The 17929-nt window shown below is 50.5% G+C and overlaps 8 protein-coding genes across 30 annotated transcripts; 5 read left to right on the forward strand and 3 right to left on the reverse strand.

The window, feature by feature from the left end:
• Positions 1–276: 276 nt before the first annotated feature.
• PPTG_01374 (hypothetical protein) lies at positions 277–2967 on the forward strand. Of its 5 annotated transcripts, XM_008894628.1 has the most exons (6): positions 277–1181; positions 1253–1417; positions 1489–1673; positions 1738–1918; positions 1987–2187; positions 2246–2967. In XM_008894628.1, the coding sequence occupies exons 1-6, from the start codon at positions 311–313 to the stop codon at positions 2452–2454; spliced, it is 1812 nt and encodes a 603-aa protein (XP_008892876.1). In that variant the 5' UTR covers positions 277–310; the 3' UTR covers positions 2455–2967. The 5 variants fall into 5 exon arrangements, with proteins under 5 accessions (XP_008892876.1, XP_008892878.1, XP_008892877.1 ...); XM_008894630.1 differs by having other exon boundaries at positions 1489–1918; XM_008894629.1 differs by lacking the exons at positions 1987–2187; positions 2246–2967 and having other exon boundaries at positions 1738–1985.
• PPTG_01375 (hypothetical protein) lies at positions 1667–3509 on the reverse strand. Of its 6 annotated transcripts, XM_008894637.1 has the most exons (7): positions 3470–3493; positions 3180–3354; positions 3080–3082; positions 2945–3010; positions 2606–2875; positions 2276–2484; positions 2176–2218 (listed from the first exon to the last, which is right to left on the reverse strand). In XM_008894637.1, the coding sequence occupies exons 2-6, from the start codon at positions 3348–3350 to the stop codon at positions 2479–2481; spliced, it is 516 nt and encodes a 171-aa protein (XP_008892885.1). In that variant the 5' UTR covers positions 3351–3354; positions 3470–3493; the 3' UTR covers positions 2176–2218; positions 2276–2478. The 6 variants fall into 6 exon arrangements, with proteins under 6 accessions (XP_008892881.1, XP_008892882.1, XP_008892885.1 ...); XM_008894638.1 differs by having other exon boundaries at positions 2176–2484; XM_008894635.1 differs by having other exon boundaries at positions 2276–2875.
• An 82-nt stretch (positions 3510–3591) lies between these two features.
• PPTG_01376 (hypothetical protein) lies at positions 3592–6296 on the forward strand. 5 transcript variants are annotated; one of them, XM_008894639.1, is made up of 8 exons: positions 3610–3663; positions 3734–3820; positions 3896–4026; positions 4097–4292; positions 4367–4522; positions 4584–4837; positions 4921–5186; positions 5255–6296. In XM_008894639.1, exons 1-8 carry the CDS (start codon positions 3610–3612, stop codon positions 6169–6171), a joined length of 2061 nt encoding a protein of 686 aa, XP_008892887.1. In that variant the 3' UTR covers positions 6172–6296. The 5 variants fall into 5 exon arrangements, with proteins under 5 accessions (XP_008892889.1, XP_008892890.1, XP_008892887.1 ...); XM_008894641.1 differs by having other exon boundaries at positions 3592–3663; positions 3734–4026; positions 5255–6171; XM_008894642.1 differs by having other exon boundaries at positions 3592–4026; positions 4097–4522; positions 5255–6171.
• Positions 6234–6656, reverse strand: PPTG_01377 (hypothetical protein; the record flags this gene model as incomplete). The annotated part of the gene is made up of 4 exons (XM_008894644.1): positions 6234–6294; positions 6357–6423; positions 6484–6584; positions 6652–6656. 4 exons carry the CDS (start codon positions 6654–6656, stop codon positions 6234–6236), a joined length of 234 nt encoding a protein of 77 aa, XP_008892892.1.
• A 35-nt stretch (positions 6657–6691) lies between these two features.
• Positions 6692–9526, forward strand: PPTG_01378 (hypothetical protein). 8 transcript variants are annotated; one of them, XM_008894645.1, is made up of 6 exons: positions 6692–7178; positions 7236–7348; positions 7419–8057; positions 8118–8219; positions 8281–8468; positions 8542–9526. In XM_008894645.1, the coding sequence occupies exons 1-6, from the start codon at positions 7082–7084 to the stop codon at positions 8654–8656; spliced, it is 1254 nt and encodes a 417-aa protein (XP_008892893.1). In that variant the 5' UTR covers positions 6692–7081; the 3' UTR covers positions 8657–9526. The 8 variants fall into 8 exon arrangements, with proteins under 8 accessions (XP_008892893.1, XP_008892896.1, XP_008892897.1 ...); XM_008894648.1 differs by having other exon boundaries at positions 7236–8057; XM_008894649.1 differs by having other exon boundaries at positions 8118–8468.
• On the reverse strand, positions 8105–9967 carry PPTG_01379 (hypothetical protein). 3 transcript variants are annotated; one of them, XM_008894653.1, is made up of 7 exons: positions 9724–9967; positions 9521–9642; positions 9238–9378; positions 9103–9172; positions 8982–9030; positions 8786–8905; positions 8105–8692 (listed from the first exon to the last, which is right to left on the reverse strand). In XM_008894653.1, the coding sequence occupies exons 1-6, from the start codon at positions 9953–9955 to the stop codon at positions 8830–8832; spliced, it is 690 nt and encodes a 229-aa protein (XP_008892901.1). In that variant the 5' UTR covers positions 9956–9967; the 3' UTR covers positions 8105–8692; positions 8786–8829. The 3 variants fall into 3 exon arrangements, with proteins under 3 accessions (XP_008892901.1, XP_008892902.1, XP_008892903.1); XM_008894655.1 differs by having other exon boundaries at positions 8469–8698; positions 9724–9959; XM_008894654.1 differs by having other exon boundaries at positions 8423–8905.
• A 99-nt stretch (positions 9968–10066) lies between these two features.
• Positions 10067–11629, forward strand: PPTG_01380 (hypothetical protein; the record flags this gene model as incomplete). The annotated part of the gene is made up of 3 exons (XM_008894656.1): positions 10067–10148; positions 10232–11508; positions 11576–11629. The coding sequence occupies 3 exons, from the start codon at positions 10067–10069 to the stop codon at positions 11627–11629; spliced, it is 1413 nt and encodes a 470-aa protein (XP_008892904.1).
• Positions 11630–11858: 229 nt separating this feature from the next.
• On the forward strand, positions 11859–17447 carry PPTG_01381 (hypothetical protein; the record flags this gene model as incomplete). Its single annotated transcript, XM_008894657.1, has 1 exon — positions 11859–17447. One exon carries the CDS (start codon positions 11859–11861, stop codon positions 17376–17378), a length of 5520 nt encoding a protein of 1839 aa, XP_008892905.1. The 3' UTR covers positions 17379–17447.
• Positions 17448–17929: the final 482 nt, after the last annotated feature.

The following is a 17929-nucleotide window of genomic DNA, read 5'->3' on the forward strand; positions in this document are numbered from 1 at the left end:
TTGTCCTACGAAAAAGGATAAAACCTCGAGTTAAGGTTTTTTTAAGTTTCTCCTAGCACCAAAATTTGGTAGGACAAAAAAATATAAGCAGGCCGGTGGGACTACCTTGAGGAATGCTGTAGGTGGTGCTAGGGTTGTGCCTCCGGGGCAGGAACCGAAATTAGTGATTTCGTACTTACGGGTTTATATTCTGTAAAGTTCCGAATACAGGAAGATGAAAATACACTGTCTCGACTTAAGTTCGGATTTAAAATCAAATCTCTTAATTTCGATTTACAAGCTTAAATTCGTATTCTGTTGGCACTCCGTCATGACGTCTGCAGGTCCTGCCGGGACACAGACCATCGCGGGCGTGCCCGTGGAGCTGGGGCAGCCCGTGCATGTGAACACTAAGAAGCAGCTGCAGCGCCAGATAAACGCTATCGTGGGCTGGAATGAGCTGGACCGCGCGCCCATGAACGTGGCTCAAACCATGCTGCGTGGCAACGAACAGCAGATTGGCGAACACCCTTACTTCGTGTGCGAGAAGTCGGTGGGCGTGCGCTACCTAGCACTGCTAGTACAGGGTCGCTGCTACCTTATCTCACAGAACTACGAGATCCGCGAGGTGACGCTCTTCTGCCCCGTGCGCCCCGATCGTCTGCAACCTGGTGTGGATCGCAACACAGTCGTGCCACATCAATGGACAATCCTGGACGGACTTATGGTGTGTGACAAAGATGGCAACAAGTCGGTGCTCACATTGCTACTGTACGACATCCTGGCACTCAATGGCAGCCCCGTGATGACCTCCAAGCTGCAGGACCGACTCAAGCTCATCCAGAACGACGTGGTGGGTCCACGGAAGCAACTACCGCCGCCCAAAGGACAACCACCCGACATGTTTCAACTCGTGCTGCAGTCCATGTACCCCATCAACCGTGTGGGGCATGTGATCCGCAGCATTCTACCGAGAGTCTCCCAGACAAGGCAGAATGCCGGACTGGTGTTCACGCCTGTGCTGCTGCCATACACGCCCGGGTACTCTAAGGGGCTGTATAATTGGACGCCATCGTCAGTGTTGTTTGCAGACTTCCAACTGGGTGTTGAATGGAGAGGACGTCCACCGAAGCCCGGATTTAAGCTCATAATCCATGACAAGCGCACACAGATCTTTCACGACTGGATCACATTCGCACCAGGTAGAATGAGTCTTTATTGGCGTATGAATGGAGGATTAAACTCATCGTATCTGTGTATGTTTTGCCATCAGATGACTTCGAGGCCTTCCGACAGGACAAGAAAGCGTCTTCGCGTATCGTGGAGTGTGTGTACGATCCCGAGTGGCTCACGTACATTCCGTCACACGATAAGAGCACCTGGACTTCTGGAAGCACGGAGTTTAATGCTACCGATCGCGGCATCGGATGGCGGAAAGGTACGGCAAAGACATGTGCTGGTGCGTAGACTTGTTGTTGATCTCTCATCTGTCTGTTTGTTTATGAAAAGGTGGCTGGAAGTTTATCCGATGCCGCCCAGATCGCAGTATGCCGCTCGAGCGCAGTTATCTTGCGATGATAGAGAAAGCAATTGGCGAAGATATTAAACTTGACGAGATCGAGCGGTTTTTTCCCGACGATCCCAGCAAGAAACCTCAACAAAAGAGTCGTCATGACACTCCATCAACGGCAGACGTAAGTGTTTCATCTTCTTCAGTTGTTGCTTCTGCAATCTATCAATGTTACCCTTGTGTAATAGGATTTTGCTCCACCAAGTAAGAAGAAACGTGGTAGTGGAGCAGGTGGTGGCCAAGGGCCTGGGACAGGTGTATGCTACGACTTCCAAAACAAGGGCGTATGTCAGCGCGGTCGGTTCTGCCACTTCTCGCATTGTGCATGTAATTCTACGTGTTCATGTACACCGACCAAGAATACTTATGGTAGTGGAGTACTGATATGTGAACAGGGTCTGGAGTTCTGGGGCTAATTGTTTCTTGCTTGTATGCAGGCCAACGACCTTCGTACAGGAGAACCGACTACGACGCCCCACCATCTCCTGAAGTCACGCCTTCATCGATCGCTGATGCATCTTCGATACCGGACAAGCCTCCTTCGTTGCGTCACACCAACTCGTTCGAACGTGATTCGAGTCTCAAGACTGACGGGAACACAGGAGAGGAGGAAGAAGCTGGAGAACTCACCGACAACAGTACGTTGATTATGGCAAGAGGGGGCTTATTCTGTGTCACTAACGCTATGTTTGTCAGACAACTTGCACATCAACAGCATCTACGCACCTCTCGAGAACTTTGACAAGGAAACAATTGCAGCTAAGCGTGCGCAGCTAACAGCACTCGGAAACCGTCGCATCTGGGCAAGTCTCGGACTTGAAGATAAACCGCAGCGAACACGTCCCTGCGGACTCATCGTGTCGAAATCTGGTGAAGTGGCGTATGTCCGTCCATTGGAGAAATAAGAGAACAACATGCAGTTTCCGCTTTCATTGCTTACGTCACGGAATAACAAATAAAATGAGTGTGCTGCTATCTGACCAGTGGTGTGATACCTCAGGAAGAACAGAGCTACTGTTGCTTGGGGGCAGCCTTCCTGGGCAGGTCTTCAAATACCATTGTGCCGTCCTTCAGTCCCTGAATCTCGTCCTTGGTGAGGAATCGGCCTCCGGGACCACGCGGCCGCCGCATGGCGTGCTTGTGCCGCGAATCGTGCAGATATGCCTTACGCTGGCGGTTACTTCCTAGCTTGGCCTCCAGCTTTGCTCGCTGCTGTCGACGGATCATAATGCGGTGGTATTGCTTGGCGTTGACGTAGACTGGCTCCTCCTCCGTAGTCTCGGCCGAGTTGGGAGTCGTAGGACGCGGGAACATCGACTGCGACAGCTAAAACGACAAGACAAAACGTCAGTTAATGAGAGCGTAATATAGTACAAACATGTGCTCAAGATTTACCATATAGGGCTGCATCATGGCGTTCGAATTGTACATGGCACGAAGCTGCTCGCTGTTGGTTTGTTGCTGTAATATAACAGAAAATGCATTAGCCAAGTTGTGTCGCACTTCGCCGCAATGAATTGTTCTCCTTACCATCTAAAATTGCGCAATGGAGCAGCAGTCATAAGAACCAAGAGAGAAGGAGAGCAACCCCGTTAGCTTTGCCTTAGAAAAGGGAGAACGTGGCACTTACGAGCTGCTGGATGTACTGCTGCTGTTGCTGTTGGAAGAGCGCAAGCTGCGCCTGTAGGTCTGCCTGCGAGGCGTCGGTGCTGGCGCTGGGGGTAGCGCTGGGCGTCGTGTTGGCTTCCGAGTCGCTGAAGACCAACTTGGTGTCGACGTTGCTGCTTGTGGTGTCCTCCATACTGCTATTGAAGAGAAATTTAGAGCATCACAGCGTTAGCCAACACGCAGCACACGCTACGAGCGCCCTGATAGACTCGGATATGCCGCTCTCGATGACCAAGAGAGACCATCCCGTACCTTAGTGGTGGCTTCTTCGGGCGAGTTTGGCTTATGAGCGCGGGAATTGTTTGAACAGAATATAGCGTTCTGATTGGATGAAATAGAATTCACTAAACAGCTGTTTCATCATTTTGCCTTGAAGCGACACACCAAAGGTGATGAGAGGGGACGCCAACTTTACGCAGATCCAAGTGCTCGATGGCCCGGCATTGGTATGCCAACTTGTTGTGGCCAATGCTGAAGGAATAGCTGATAGCTGACAGCTTGGCTAAATGTATGTAGAGAGTGCTATTGACGGAGCTCAACTCGAGCAAATACGTCATTGATGCGCACAACAGGTCGATTGGAGAGATCGGCAATTTGTCGGAGGTATGCCTGCAACAGCATAACACTTTAAAGAAATGCTTAGTTGGTTTACTGTGATGTGTGGTTGGTGCTGCGTAGCTGTTAAAGTTGTGCTCACTGGACGTGTCATTCAACAAGATCACGTCGCTGCGAAACGTTAGCACGGCCAGAGAGCTACGCGAGCTCAAGATCTACAATAATAAACTCACGAACACGACCGGTTTGAAAGCGTGAGCAGCGGCGATATTGAATAGGTATGGGTAGTGAGTGCGCTCATGTTGTTGTTGTTTTTCTTTGCAGCAACTCGAATTTGGAAGGACTTCAGATGAACGACAATCTGATCGAAGAGATATCTAGCGATTTTCTAGCGCTGAGTAGATTGAAAAACCTTTGGCTTAACGGCAACAGAATCACATCAGTCCAGAACCTTCGAGGATGCAGGCTACTAGTGCACCTGGACTTAGGCCGCAATAAACTTGAAGGTGCAGCGTCAGAGGTTTGTACTCTTTGCAAAAAGCTGCACTCAGATGTGTGGACCGAGTGACCACCCATTTTGCATAATTCTCGCAGGGTTTGGATGCTCTGACCAACCTGGAGTACTTGAACCTTGGGGGGAACCAACTAACATCTGTAGGCAATCTCACCCACCTCATCAAGCTTGAAGAGCTAAACCTGTCGGAGAATAAACTGACAACCTTGCAAGGCGTAATGCCTCCTAATCTAGCGGTGGGTCTACAGTTGTTTCATCATTTGTGCCGAGTGCTGATCTAGCTTGCTGCCTGCACAGATCCTACGTGTGAACGGGAACCAAGTATCCAACTTTCAAGGCCTACTCACACCACTGGAAAGGCTAAATGAACTTTATGCTCACGATAACATCATCACAGACATAGAATCGCTCCCAGCACGATGCCCTCAGCTGGAATCAGTCGATTTGCGAAACAACCAGATTGAATCAAGCTCCCAGATCACGGTTCTTGCAAAGTGTGCGGCACTGCAAGATATCTGGGTGCATGGAAATCCGTGCTGCTTTTCAAGCAGGTACTCGAACAGCAACAGTTTGATAACAGGGAATTTGACGCTGACACAATTGTGTTGCGTGATTCGTATATGCTCGTATCAAGCTATCTTCTCGACGTGATGACGGCATTTCCAGAGCTGAAAACTCTTGATACGTTCACCGATGCGCAGTTGCAGATTTCTCGTGAAACCCTGAAGAAAGGAACAATATCGCAGGATGAACTGTTCAATTCTTCGAGAGCCTCAACACCATCGTATCGCCCCGGTTCAGCTGCATCTCGACCTGGAAGTGCCCGTGTACGAACTCCGGCTGGGAGGCCGGTGACATCCGATACCGCTCCTGTTTTCCACACGCCGTCTTCTCGAATCGGTACGTGCTTGTTGTTTCCTTACACTTTCTAGCCAGTAACATTTGTATACTGTTTACGTTTTACCCAGGCAATCTCACCAAACTAACGAGTACTGAAGAACTTGCCAGAGCTCAAGAGGAAGTGCGTAGTCGGCTGCAGAAAATAAAACAAATGTTGCATCGCGTCGCAGATGGAGCCGCGGAGTCAGTCGACAGAAGCGATTCGGTTGAACGAAAGGAGCAGAAAAGATCTCGCACTTCAGCACCTGCCGAATCGATTTCAGCAGCCATTGCGGCCAAGAGGAGCGCTTTGACTACTAAGGTGGAAAACCGATTGAATGATGTTCATGAAGCTACACAAAGCATTGCTTCGACATCGTCGAGTACTGTGTCCGTGGGTTGTGCTACGGATATGGAGAGGATCCCGAGAATTGCTCATCGCACGAGAACGGTGCAGTCACTGATTCGACGGTCATGCGTTGATGCGGGGACGGATCCCCTAGAGTCGCTTATGAGCAATAACAAACCCATTGGTATTCAGATGCCTACGCCCGGTTGCGAGATGGAGACGCAGACGTCATTACCGCCAGCTCCTGCCCTATCTGTATCAAAATCTGGATCTGTTGGTGATCAGAAGTTGAATGTTACTGCAGCAGTCGATGATCACCATGAGCAGAATAACGAAATCACTACGTCGCTCGGAGTGCAAACTCAAACGACAGAGAAGAGCGAAGTACCCTGGGAACCACAGCAGGACAGCGACGCGATTGAAGCTGAAATGAAGCAGTTTCTCATGCAACAGGTGATGGCAAGCTCTGGCAACAATCAAAACAGAGCTGAAGAGAAACCTGAAGAGGACGTTGACCCGGCCAATTTCGGGTCCGATTCTCCTAGACTAGACACGATCAAAACCGCGGAGTTGCGCAAGCCTCCTACTTCTCTTGCAAGGACAGGTTATCGCTCTTTTCGGTTGCCGTCGAGACCAAGCAGCTCCAACAGTAGTTAACTTGAGCAAGAAGATTGCGTTTAACGCTTGATGTATATTACGTTTGTCGCAACGCAGTTGCATTACTCTGCTGGGTCCATGGCTGCCAGAATTCGCGCCTTACGCACTGCATTCTCAACGTGTCTAAATGACGCCAGCAGCTACGATCAGCATCACTACAGCCACGACAGTCCAGCAATACCAACCTCAGCTTTCTCTCGATAGCTGTCATCTTCTCGCTCAAAACAGCTAGTCGGGTTTTAGCGCTTGCGTCTGGATCCAGAAGCTGTGAGGGTTTCAAACATAGCTGTTTTCAATAAGATTTTTGCGTACGAAATTTGTTGATGAAGTCGACGACGTTCAGCAACTGGAGCTGCGCACGCTCCATCTGCTCGGCCGTCGCCCAGTCCTCGCGAAGCACCGACGCCTTCGTTCTGTGTAGCACGCAAGTCCACACATTAACCCCCCTAGAAGAACACCATGAAGCAAGGAGCTTCCTACGACATTAGATCTCTCTGATTGGTAAACCGTCGCATACAAAGTTGAAGTTGAGCAGAGTGATGGTCGCTTGTCATCTTTCAAATCATTCTGCATACTGCTGCCCCAAACTCACCGATGTCGCGGTTCGTCGCCCGCCGGTCCGCACTCGCTATACGTACCCCCTGTGTCTGCGCTCGTTACGCGTCGTCTGGAGCCTTCGACCGGAATGAGTACGGGCTTTTTATCGACGGCAAATTCGTGGCAGCGTCAGGCGAAGATACTCAGCTAGCGGTGGAGAACCCTGCAACGATGGAGCGTCTCGCGTACGTGAATAACGCTACTGCTGCAGATGTCGATCGCGCTGTAGCCAGTGGACAGCGCGCATTCGAGGCTGGTTTATGGTCACGAGCGTCAGTTTCGGAGCGCGCCAACGTGCTCAACGACATCGCCAATGCTACGTAAGCGGATCCCCGAGTTTGCAGAGAAGGAAACTCTGCAGACTGGACGACCGGTCAGAGAGATGAGGGCACAACTCACAAGAATCCCCGGTGCGTGACAATGGGAAGAACTATGATGGTGGGTACTGTACTGATAGGAATGTAAAGAATGGTTCGAGTATTTTGCAGCTCTGGCACGGACGTCCGAGGGCTCAGTGCCGCCGTTTTTGGGGCCTTATGTCAACTATACACAGCGCCTCCCACTCGGAACTGTTGGACTGGTGCGTAACTTAACAGCGGACGCTTGCGGAGATAGTTAGTCGCGTTGTTAATGTTGTAGTTATGATGCAGATCACGCCTTGGAATCATCCGTTGCTCATTGCTGTCAAGAAGTTGGCGCCTGCCTTGGCAGCAGGCAACTCCGTCGTTGTAAAGCCGTCAGAGCTGGCACCGCTCACCGTTGTGCAGCTCGCTGAGTTGTGCCATAACGCAGGACTACCTGCTGGTGTCTTTAACTGCGTTCCTGGTCTCGGAGCAGTTGCTGGTCAGGCTCTTGCTGAGCATCCAGCGATTAAGAAAATCGATTTCACGGGCGGCACTAAGACAGGGAGAATTGTGGCTGCAGCGGCAGGAAGAAGCCTTGCAAGCACGACGATGGAGCTGGGCGGTAAAGCTCCGATTGTTGTTTTTGACGACGTGGATGTGAACGAAGTGGTGAATGGAGCAGCGTTTGCCTGCTTCATTGCAAGTGGTCAAACTTGTGTTACGGGTGCGCGCTTGATCGTTCACGAGAGTATCTTTGACGAGCTGGTGAAAAAGCTGGTAGCGAAAGTTCGCTCGATCCGTCTTGGTGACCCAATGAGCGATCGAACACAGATGGGTACCATTATTTCACAGCTGCACCTCATACGCATTCACGCAGTGGTGGAGCGTGCCAGACAAGCGGGTGCTACAGTACGCTGTGGAGGACGTCGTGCTCCTGATCTAAAGGTGCGTAGTATGCTGCCAACCTGAGTTTTACACTGAACAACTGATACAGACTTGTTGTAGGGATACTTTTACGAGCCGACTGTGATCACGGATGTTACACCTGACATGGAAATTGTGCAGCAAGAAGTGTTCGGTCCAGTGGTAGCTGCGTATTCCTTCACGGTGAGCTTCCTCCAAATACCATTGTACTTCTCGAGACTGATGCTTGCTGCTGTGTCTACAGGATGAAGCCGACGCTGTTCGGCTGGCAAATGATTCTCCATTTGGGCTTGGTGCGGCTGTATGGACCAACAACATCAAGCGAGCTCATCGTGTGGCCAACAGTTTGGAAGCCGGGATAGTTTGGCTGAACGATCATCATCGAAACGATCCGTCGAGTCCTTGGGGAGGTGTCAAGGATAGCGGCATGGGGTGAGCTGTTCAAAATTATGGTTTAGCAGGATTAATACGCTAAAGCTTTTTACCGGTGACTGTTGTACTGCAGGAGAGAGAATGGACTGGAGGCGTATCGTTCGTACTCGCAGATCAAAAGCGTTATCGCTGGCTTTGGCAACGAGAAGTTTGACTGGTTTGTCGACGATACGGTTCGGTATGGCTAATTGCACGGCATCTGCATCGACATATCAGCTAAGTGGCTACACCTTGGAGCAAAATGAACATTCAACACGAAATAAGACCACTTAATGCAGCAAAAGTCAGTCCAGGTCGCTTAGGAGCTGCTACCTCACCTGCATTTTTCGAGCAAGGTGAAGCACTCTATTCCAGTATTAATTTACTGACCAGCCGACTCGAGTGGGTGTTTCTTCTGCTGAACGATGCGGAAGAAAGCCGCCACACTCTCCGATGCCCTACAAAGAAAAAAGCACCAAGTACGCGAGCGTTAATAGACGTCCTGCCTTGAAGCATTATCACTGCAGCACATACCTCTGGCATGCCTCTGAACATGCGAAATATTGCTCTTCTGACAGCAAACCTGGACGAAAAGAACAACAAGATTTGTCAGAAAGGTGTCACTTCAGTTCAAATTTGTACTGACTGCACTTACCGTTGCTGATGCAGGTCAAGACTCCGTCACTCGTGCTAGATCGCGCGGTGGTGACCCATGAAACAGCTTCCTGTAGGACATTTAACAATCAGCGTGAGATCCTCGTACTCAACGCTGGATATGCAATTATGATACCTCTTCTTCAGCGGATGTCGGGTCCAGGTACAAGTTGCCGTCATCGAAAATGCTGCACGAGGTCGCCGTGACGACCGAAATCATGGGAACGCCAGCGTCCATCAGCGCCAAACTCACCGCATTGATTGCAACTGCAAGAAGGTGCTGAAACCAAACGACAAGATCACCAATCCAAAGGTTAAGGATAACTAACCAGCTCAACGCCAGGTTTTTTCACCAACGCAACTTCACACCCCAATAGCAATCATCACATGCAACTAATAAAAAATAGTGGAGAGGATATAGAGCCATTGTCTTCGATCACTTGCACCACGATGCTGATAACGGCGCGCGGAAAGTTGTCGGTGAGCACAACTGGTGTGAAGGTCTCTCGGATAATCTGCTCGTATTCCTTCTCCTTAGAGGCTGTAAACATCAACACAATCATCACCAGTAGCATAAGTCATTCCACCATACTGATAATTTGCTGAATCCATTGGCACGCACTCATGATGCCCTTCTCGAGCTTGAAGCACACGTCCAATGTAGCCTTGTCCGTCTTCTCAGCGCGCCAATTGCGCGCCTGACCGGGGCCATATACCGCCGCTAGCACGGTACTGCTACCGTGCGACATACGAGCAGAGCCATCAGCGCGAAATAATGCTCCCTGTTCGGACGCAAACGGCCGCAGCTCGTTGCCGGCACGGCCATCCTGACGCTGCAGTGTCGTCGCCACCATTGCTTGTTAGATTATTGAGCTTGGCTACATTCGTATTTGTTGGTACCCTGTACCACTGCCCGTACTTAGCACAATCTCCCACAGTACGTCACCACACCTGATTTCCTCGTCATGGCATGGGGAGCGCCACCTCAACCTGCGGCCCCAACAGCCCCTGCGCCCATGACAGCTAACAATGCTATCTTTCTAATTCGTAAGCTTGTACATAAACCAATTTTTATATTCTATCTCGCTCTAGAACCCAAGTTACAGCGCTCTAAATGTTTCTACTTGCAGTGTTCGGGATGTTCCTCATGGCAACGCTATTACCCGTTCTTGTGGCCACACTCTTCCGTTTTGTCGCTCTCGTGACTGTTATCCTCTTAGCCGCTGCAGTCACCAACCCATCGGACCATTCCTTCGCTCTATGGATCAGTCAGCAGACAGAGCCATCAGATCTCGTGCCGGACACGTCGCTGGGCGTGTCCAAGTGGTTCTCAGCCATGTACCAGACAGCTAAATCTCTAGTTCGCAATGAGCCACTAACCTGGCGTTTCCACAACGCACTGGTCTTCAGTGTCGTCCATGTTCCGTCGAGAGAACGTTACGCCTTTGGCATCTTCGGGACATGGCGCTGGGCTGACGAATCTGGGGATTACATCAAGGCTCTTTGTCGAGCGCCGTGGGTGCTGAAGATCTCGAGAGGAGGAACCATGTCGGGTATTGACAAGTACCTTGTGAACGGGTCAGGATCCGGAACTGAGTCAGGATCCGGATCACTCAGACGGAGACGAGTACCCGAGTCTACAGGGTTCAAAGAGGTGGAGACAGAGTCGCATCGGGAGATCAGAGCCAAGGCCTTACAGTGCAAAGTGAGGAAGGACTGGAAGAAAGCAGCGGCGTTCTTCTTAGAGGCTGCTAAGGCGGCTAGTACAGTGGTGATTCGAGGGAACTATGAGCTGGAAGCAGCATGGTGCACATTGGAGGAAGTGGATACGTACCCGGCAGAACAGAGTGAGCTAGTGAAAAAGATTCGCGCCGTATGCGATGAATTGGCGTCGGCTGGATACTTTGATGAAGCTGCACGTGGACTGTCCGAGTTGGCGTTGAGGCTGAAGCGTAGATTTCCAGCGGATTGCAAGGCCACAGCGTTGGCGAAGCAGGTGGCGGAGTTGTATGTACAGGCGAAGAATATTGCGGAGGCTGGCGGCAGTGTGCACAGCGCTGCAGAGTATGGACTATGGGCTGCGCGTGCATATGCCGAAGCGAGCTTGTGGTCGCTTGCCGAGGGTTGCTTCGAAGCAGTTGGTGATATTCGACGCGGCAATGGACAGTACGATCTCGCGAACGAAGCGTATGGCAATGCTGTTCTCTGTCGTCTCGGTCAGCTTGATATCGCCGGGGCGGAGGAGATGCTCAACCGATTCACAGAGCACATGGGCGAAAGCCACCGATCGAGTGATATGGACTTTTTCCTGTCAAGCTTGCTGAAGGCGTGCAACAAGTGGTCTCCACAGATTCTCGAGACGGCGTCGAAGCGCTACGATTCGTCGCATCGACTCGCGCCGTGGCAGGTAAACTTTCTGCTGTAGTTATATAGAATGAGTACTTGGTTTAACCACTTTGTTGTTGTTTCGGTAGCGTAAATGCCTAGCTAATTTGGAGGAAAAGATGAACAACGCTGACTTGCGGTAAATGGAGACGGTGTGTGCGAGCAGTAAATGAATTGGATGACTAGACATAACGACCCTGGCCGCTTTATTCTGAGAATCTGACTGCTTGTCAAGGATTTCGCTTATTTCCTGACTTTGCTAAATAGGTCGGGTACTCTGTATGTGACTCTTGGTGACTGGAAAAAAACGGTAGGAAACGCTGATTGCTGCAAAAATGCACTTGGTGCGCTTCCAGGCGTAATAAGTCTCCCATGGATCCAGAGCTTAAGCGGCGTCCTCTGCTCTTTGACGTCCGGCCAGCTCAGCAGCGACCACCACTGGGAGTTATTACCCAGAACGAAAGCGAGAAGTTACATCGTAAACATCGCAGGCATCACGAGGCTGGATCTGATAATGAACGTGGAGCTGAAGATGATACGCTATCAAGGGGCGGGTCTGCTCTTCCTGCTGGAGCACTCCCCGTCTTGTTTAGTCCACGGCCTGTGAAAAAACTCTATGTCCCAACGCCATCGATTACACCCAAGTATTTCCGGTGGAAGCCGCAGTCGATGACGCCAATGAAGTCTCCATCTACTTTCCAGCAGGGTAAACCGTTGACGCCTCATGCGATAGTACCGTCTCCAAGTGCACAGCGACGACAAACCTATTGGAAAGTTGCTACGGACACAAGGACGGATGGACTACCTGACATCAACGCAACGCTCAATCCAGCAACAGAAAATGAGGCGGAAGTGGCTCCGTGGGAAGAATACACGTCCGTTGTTGAGGTTCAAGCTATACCAGAGAGTAGTCACTACCTTTTCGATGGCCCGGTGACGCCACGACCAGGATTGACAACGCCAGCAACGTCCACTACCCAATCAACATCCACTCAGTCAATGCCATCAACTCCAAGGCAAGATAATTCTCGCCTGAGTACTCCCATTCGTCCACTGAGCGAAAATCCTTCAAACAATAAAGCAGTTAACGTTCCAACCACTATATCTGTCCGGTTGCAGACACCTACAAACTTGCTAGTCTCTGGAGCTAGTATCGGAGTGACTGAGCCTCATCCACCACATCCAGAACCTGTTCCAGGGACACCAATCCGACTTCAGCCGTTGCCGCCTGTAGGAGAGACAAGTGAGGCCGAACACGAACGCTCAAAGTTGCGATCAACTGTCTCCCAAGTTCGTACCCCTGAAGAAGTGGAGACTATCGAGGTTGAGCCAGAACCTGTTAAACCGGAGCCAATGGATGATACTCTCGCGACTCCAATTGTGATTCGTAACGCCGGTGACAAACAATCAGAAGTATTTACGCAACATGTGCTCCGTGGCGTTATTCTTCGCAAGTTTCTAAACATCAGTACCATTACCAGGAAGCTTCGCGAGACGGAACAACATGTTCGTGTGACGGCATTAAATCCCTCCGGTAGTGGGAAGACTCCGACGATAACATCGACTGCAGCTACACCTGGACTGAAACATCGACAATCTTCGCTGGAACGCGTCAGTGATAATGCGCCCGACGAGACTGGGGGTCCAAGTCCAATTCTCCATAGGCTTGCATCCGTGGATAAGGCAATTAGCCAAACCGCTCATCGCATGGGGTTAATGTCAAGCGCAAGTATATCACCACTAACCGGACAGAATCTGGCGAAGGGGACATCGCTGCGGACAATAGGAGAAGGCAAGCTACTCACTCAACCGGCTCAACTTTCTCCAACAAGGGACAAACTGAAGCGCCTACAGTCGAATTTAGCAGACGTGAGTGAAGACGAAACAATTGCCATCCCGGTACGAGCGAAGCTTGACCCTACGTCAGCACATATTCTACGTATCTGTCGTCATGTGATAGCCAAGAGAGCCATGAAGTCCTTCTTGCGTCAAGAAATGTCGGTGATCACTCAGACTGAAGTGGCTTTACGTGATGACGCAGCCTTGCAACGTCGCCCCAACTCATGCATGAGTAGCAGAAACGGATCAAACTCGAGATCTACAATTGACAATCGAACTCCGATCAAAGCTATGGATTCCGACCTCGTGGAGAGTTTGGCAGCTTACTTGAAAGAAGGAGATCAACATATGACAGTAGACGAGCTGTTCCTAAAAGCCTTGCTGTCAGAAGCGGAGAAGGATTGGAAGCGTGCCATTCTATTGGCTTCTGCTTGTGTGGTTATTGATCGAGAGTTCATCTTAGCAACATTGCTACGAGCTCGTTGCTGTCGTCGACTGGGACTGTGGACTCAAGCCATCAAGGATCTAACTCACGCGTTGCAATTACGTCCAGAAGATCAGCGTCTTTTTCTACTGCGAGCGTGTCTGCACAGCAAAATGGGGGAAGCGGAGAACGCTCTGGCCGATGTGAACCGCGCACTAGTGCTGCATCCGCAATACACTGAAGCTTTGTTACTGCGTGCTGAGATCTTCCATCGAAGTCGTGCCGTCGGCGCAGCGTTGCAAGACTTGACGTCTGTTCTAGTGCTAGACCGGAGTTGTTGGAGGGCGTACTATGACCGAGCGACCTTGCGTTTACGCGCCATTGAAGGTGACGAACAAAGTCTCGTGTATCATTCGGAACACTTACTCTATGAAGAGTTACTTGCAGCGATTATCCAAGACTACGTGAACGCACTTCACAAGGGCTGCACTCTAGTGGAAGTTGTTGAGACTGTGGGTGATCTTACAGTAAGGCTGCTGGAGTTCACTGGCGATCTCACCGTGTTACGCCAAGTTATCCAGAATCTCACACGTCTACTGCATTTACTCGTTCTTGACCCGAGTGGCGGACTACGAGCGCCAAGGTCTCCTGGCAATAACAGCGGATTGGGCTCTGGAGCTGCTGATTATCACTCGTTGTCAACAGTAGATCGTGAGCTGTTGATAGCTGCGATTCACGCTCAACGAGGACGACTGTATGTACTGTCAAATGACAAAGTTAGTGCACTGGAAGACTTTGATCACGCCGTGGTGATGGAGTATCACTATCCCGTGGCTCATTTCTATCGAGGTGCCTTTGCGACTCTGTTATTAGCGAAAGATTCTGCTGCTGGAATCAATAAAGACACAGAGACCGCCGCTGCACACCATGCCAACAACATGCAGCATCTCTCTCGATGTCTTGCATTAGACCCAACTATTGGAGGAGCATACACTGTGCGTGGAGCTTTACATCTGCGGGATCTGCGCTTCAACAACGCTCTGCAAGACTTCAAGGCTGCAGTGACCACAGATCCGACGTTGTCCGAAGTCTGGCTGCAAATTGCCTTGGTGTATCTGAACCACTACCACGACAGTGAAGAGTGCATTAAGGCTTGCACTAGTGCATTGGCTAATGATGCTGGACTATCTCGGGCCATTTATCTGCGTGCTGAAGCGTACACTCGTCAGGGAAACACTGCCGCAGCTCTCCGAGACTACACGCGGCTAACCCGAGCACATCCTAGCGATCGCTGGGCGCACCTATTACGTGGAAGACTCCAGTTGACGCTTAAAATGGCCCGACCAGCGCTGTACAGCTTCGTCTGCTTCGTAGAACAAGTCACCAATGATCTACCGACTTCAGTCGATACTAAAACCAACAAAGACAGCAAGCCTAAGAAGGATGCTCTGTTGTTATGTGGACGAGCCTTCCAGCTCTTGTCACGTTTCCAAAGTGCAGTACGTGCTTTCGAACTGGCAGTGGCAGAGAACCCAACGAGTGAGAACCTTGTGCTGTTATCAGAGTCGCTGCATTCACTGGGTGACACTGAAAATTCGTTGCGTGTGAGTGAGAAGGTTGTGAATACCGACCCGTCTAGCTTCAGGGGATACGCTCGACGCGCTCAATTACTCGTGTCCGTCGGTCAATTCACTCGTGCAATGGCTGAATATGACAAAGCGATCTCACTAGCGCCCAAAGAAGGACGTGTGTACTACGAGCGTGGCGTCGTTCAAATGCAGCTGTACATGCGATGGCGAGTGGCCTTCCAGACTAACTTCGCTAGTGATACCGACGCAGCGCAGAGAGTGTCTCGATCGCCATTCGCACCGCGTATTTCTATGCGAGAAGTTGAAAGAGATTTGGGTGTTAATGCTGTAAAAGATGAAACTTTGGTGCACAAAATGATGAAGCAGTTCTTCGTGGGCAGTATCGCGGATTTGTCCAAGTGCATTCGGCTAGAGCCTCTCATCGCAGACGCGTATGTGGATCGAGCAGAGCTGAACGCACTAGGGGAGGAATATGATCGCGCTTTTCGTGACTTGGAGACTGCAACGGAGCGTCAACCGAAATATGCTCGGGCTCATGTGAGTCTGGGTGTGCTGAAATGTCAATTCTCTGCATACGCCGCTGCTATCGAAGACTTTGACAAAGCTATCAAGCTGGAGACTACAGCCACCGCAGAGATGCGTGGCTATGCGCTTTTCAACCGCGGTGCGGCGTATCAAAAACTTGAGCTTTGGGCTCAAGCGGAAAAATCATATAACCAAAGTATCATGTTGTTTGGACGAGGTCGCGATGTTGCAGCACACCGCAACCGCGCGATTGTTCGTTGCCACTTGGGGTCTTTCAAAAGTGCGTTGGAGGACCTGGAAGAGGTTCAACAGAGCGCTCCAGATGACGATGAACTCCATGGAGCTTTGGGCTTTGCGTTGCTACAACTCAATCGCTACGAAGATGCTGCAAAGCATTTTGCCGCATATGGACGGCTTGGTCGTGATACTTACGTCGACGGCGGGAATGCGTACTTTAACTTGGCTACAAAGAGTGGGACGCATCTCCAGCAAACACAACACGCAACTTATCTTGAACGAGCTCGAAGGTTTTACCTACGTGCTGTGCGATTGCAACCATCAAATGTTGATATTCGTCTCAACCTGGCGAGTTGTTTGAGAAAGGAGAACGCCATGGGTGCGGCGATCAGACAGTGTGATATCATTTCACGCGAACAGCCACTTAATCATGCCTGCTTGGAGAGCAAAGCGCTTGCTCTTTTCCAACTTCCACGTCGACAGAATGAAGCGATAACATGTATGGATGCTGCCGTTCGAACGTGCGTGTCTTCGTCTGCCAATCTGGAGAATAGTTTCTACGCGTTTACAAGTGGCATCATTCATCGCAACTCCCTTGACCGAAAAACTGTTCACCGTAAAGGAACTCGTCGGCTCTCTACGGACACGGAAGGTCTGAATGAAGATGGTGGATCTATGAGTGCTGCTGCCACGCTGTTGGCGCAGATGGAGACACCAGCTCCCAAGGTTCGTCTCACTGGATCAAATGAGCAAATGCTCGTGTTGTATATGTTGAATCGAGGTGTAATGCTGGAGAAAATGGGGAATTTAACTCGAGCTCGCCAAGATTACGAGGATTCGCTTCACTTCGACCCGATGTCGGTACACGCTCACGTGTGTTTGGGAACACTCAGTCTCCGGGAACGTAATTTTGAGCAAAGCGCGGTTGAGTTGCAACATGCTCTTGAACTTGACCCGTCGTCAGGTGTGGCACATCTCAATCTCGGCGTGGTTTGCTTAAGTCTCAGCGATGTGGCTAACGCTCTCGTTCATTTTGACACGGCAATTTCACTTTTGCCACACTGCAGCTACGCGTATGCAAATAAAGCGGTGGCACTTGCTCGCAGTGGCGACATGGCTGGCGCGGAGCTGCACTTCAAAAAAGCAATAAACGAATTGCCATCACGAAAAGAATTTTATCTGGCACGTGGCAAAATTGTTGCTTTACAGAAGCGATTGCACGACGCAATGGTCGATTTCTCGACCGCGTTATTTCTCGGATACGACGGCAAACTGTAGTAAATATTATCTCGAAGTTTTTGTCAATATTTTGAAGTGCTTTCAACATGTACAGCGTGAATCGGTGTGGGCTTGCATATATCAGATCCACACTCAGTATTTTCAACTGTCGTGGCACCACAACACGAGTTTTCAGGAACAAATTTCTCATCTGGAGAGGGCGAACGCAGTTGCCACTGGTCTTCACTAAAGCTGCGATCGAAGCAAGCAAGGGTCGGATCAATGGGCAACACTGACGCGCTAACTTTGTCTTCCAGCTTCTCACTATCACAATCTTCCGAGTATCCACAATTTGTCAAAAACTTGGCAGCCTTTGAGTTTTCTCTTAGTGGCGAAGATTCCGAGCTTTCGTCCTCGGTTTCGGTATCCTCCTCATTGAGTTTCCAGTTGCGACATCGGACGATACCTACACCAAATCTCGCGCGGTTCACCCCAACAGCTCGTCGGCGACTCAGCGGAGGACGTGGAACAGTGCGTCGAGGTATTGTGGGGCGTGGAGTCAAGGCTCCGGCTTCGACGTCCTCTTCCAGTTCTGAGGCTTCTTCATCTTT

The sequence above is a fragment of the Phytophthora parasitica genome (assembly GCF_000247585.1).
Source record: "Phytophthora parasitica INRA-310 unplaced genomic scaffold supercont2.3, whole genome shotgun sequence".
Lineage (NCBI taxonomy): Eukaryota > Oomycota > Peronosporomycetes > Peronosporales > Peronosporaceae > Phytophthora > Phytophthora nicotianae.

Excerpts from the sequence above, each read along its gene's own strand:
- PPTG_01376 (XM_008894639.1), top strand. The coding sequence starts at position 3,610 with ATGAGAGGGGACGCCAACTTTACGCAGATCCAAGTGCTCGATGGCCCG. Across the intron at positions 3,664-3,733 it reads TGCTCGATGGCCCGGCATTG|AGAGTGCTATTGACGGAGCT; the intron begins GTATGCCAACTT and ends AAATGTATGTAG. Across the intron at positions 3,821-3,895 it reads AGATCGGCAATTTGTCGGAG|CTGTTAAAGTTGTGCTCACT; the intron begins GTATGCCTGCAA and ends GGTGCTGCGTAG.
- PPTG_01378 (XM_008894645.1), top strand. The coding sequence starts at position 7,082 with ATGCTACGTAAGCGGATCCCCGAGTTTGCAGAGAAGGAAACTCTGCAG. Across the intron at positions 7,349-7,418 it reads CACTCGGAACTGTTGGACTG|ATCACGCCTTGGAATCATCC; the intron begins GTGCGTAACTTA and ends GTTATGATGCAG. Across the intron at positions 8,220-8,280 it reads TAGCTGCGTATTCCTTCACG|GATGAAGCCGACGCTGTTCG; the intron begins GTGAGCTTCCTC and ends CTGTGTCTACAG.
- PPTG_01375 (XM_008894633.1), bottom strand. The coding sequence starts at position 3,350 with ATGGAGGACACCACAAGCAGCAACGTCGACACCAAGTTGGTCTTCAGC. Across the intron at positions 2,876-2,944 it reads CCATGATGCAGCCCTATATG|CTGTCGCAGTCGATGTTCCC; the intron begins GTAAATCTTGAG and ends TTGTCGTTTTAG.
- PPTG_01379 (XM_008894653.1), bottom strand. The coding sequence starts at position 9,955 with ATGGTGGCGACGACACTGCAGCGTCAGGATGGCCGTGCCGGCAACGAG. Across the intron at positions 9,643-9,723 it reads GCTCGAGAAGGGCATCATGA|CCTCTAAGGAGAAGGAATAC; the intron begins GTGCGTGCCAAT and ends TGATGTTTACAG. Across the intron at positions 9,379-9,520 it reads TGATCGAAGACAATGGCTCT|CTTCTTGCAGTTGCAATCAA; the intron begins ATATCCTCTCCA and ends TGGTTTCAGCAC.
- PPTG_01374 (XM_008894628.1), top strand. The coding sequence starts at position 311 with ATGACGTCTGCAGGTCCTGCCGGGACACAGACCATCGCGGGCGTGCCC. Across the intron at positions 1,182-1,252 it reads CTGGATCACATTCGCACCAG|ATGACTTCGAGGCCTTCCGA; the intron begins GTAGAATGAGTC and ends TTTTGCCATCAG. Across the intron at positions 1,674-1,737 it reads ACACTCCATCAACGGCAGAC|GATTTTGCTCCACCAAGTAA; the intron begins GTAAGTGTTTCA and ends CTTGTGTAATAG.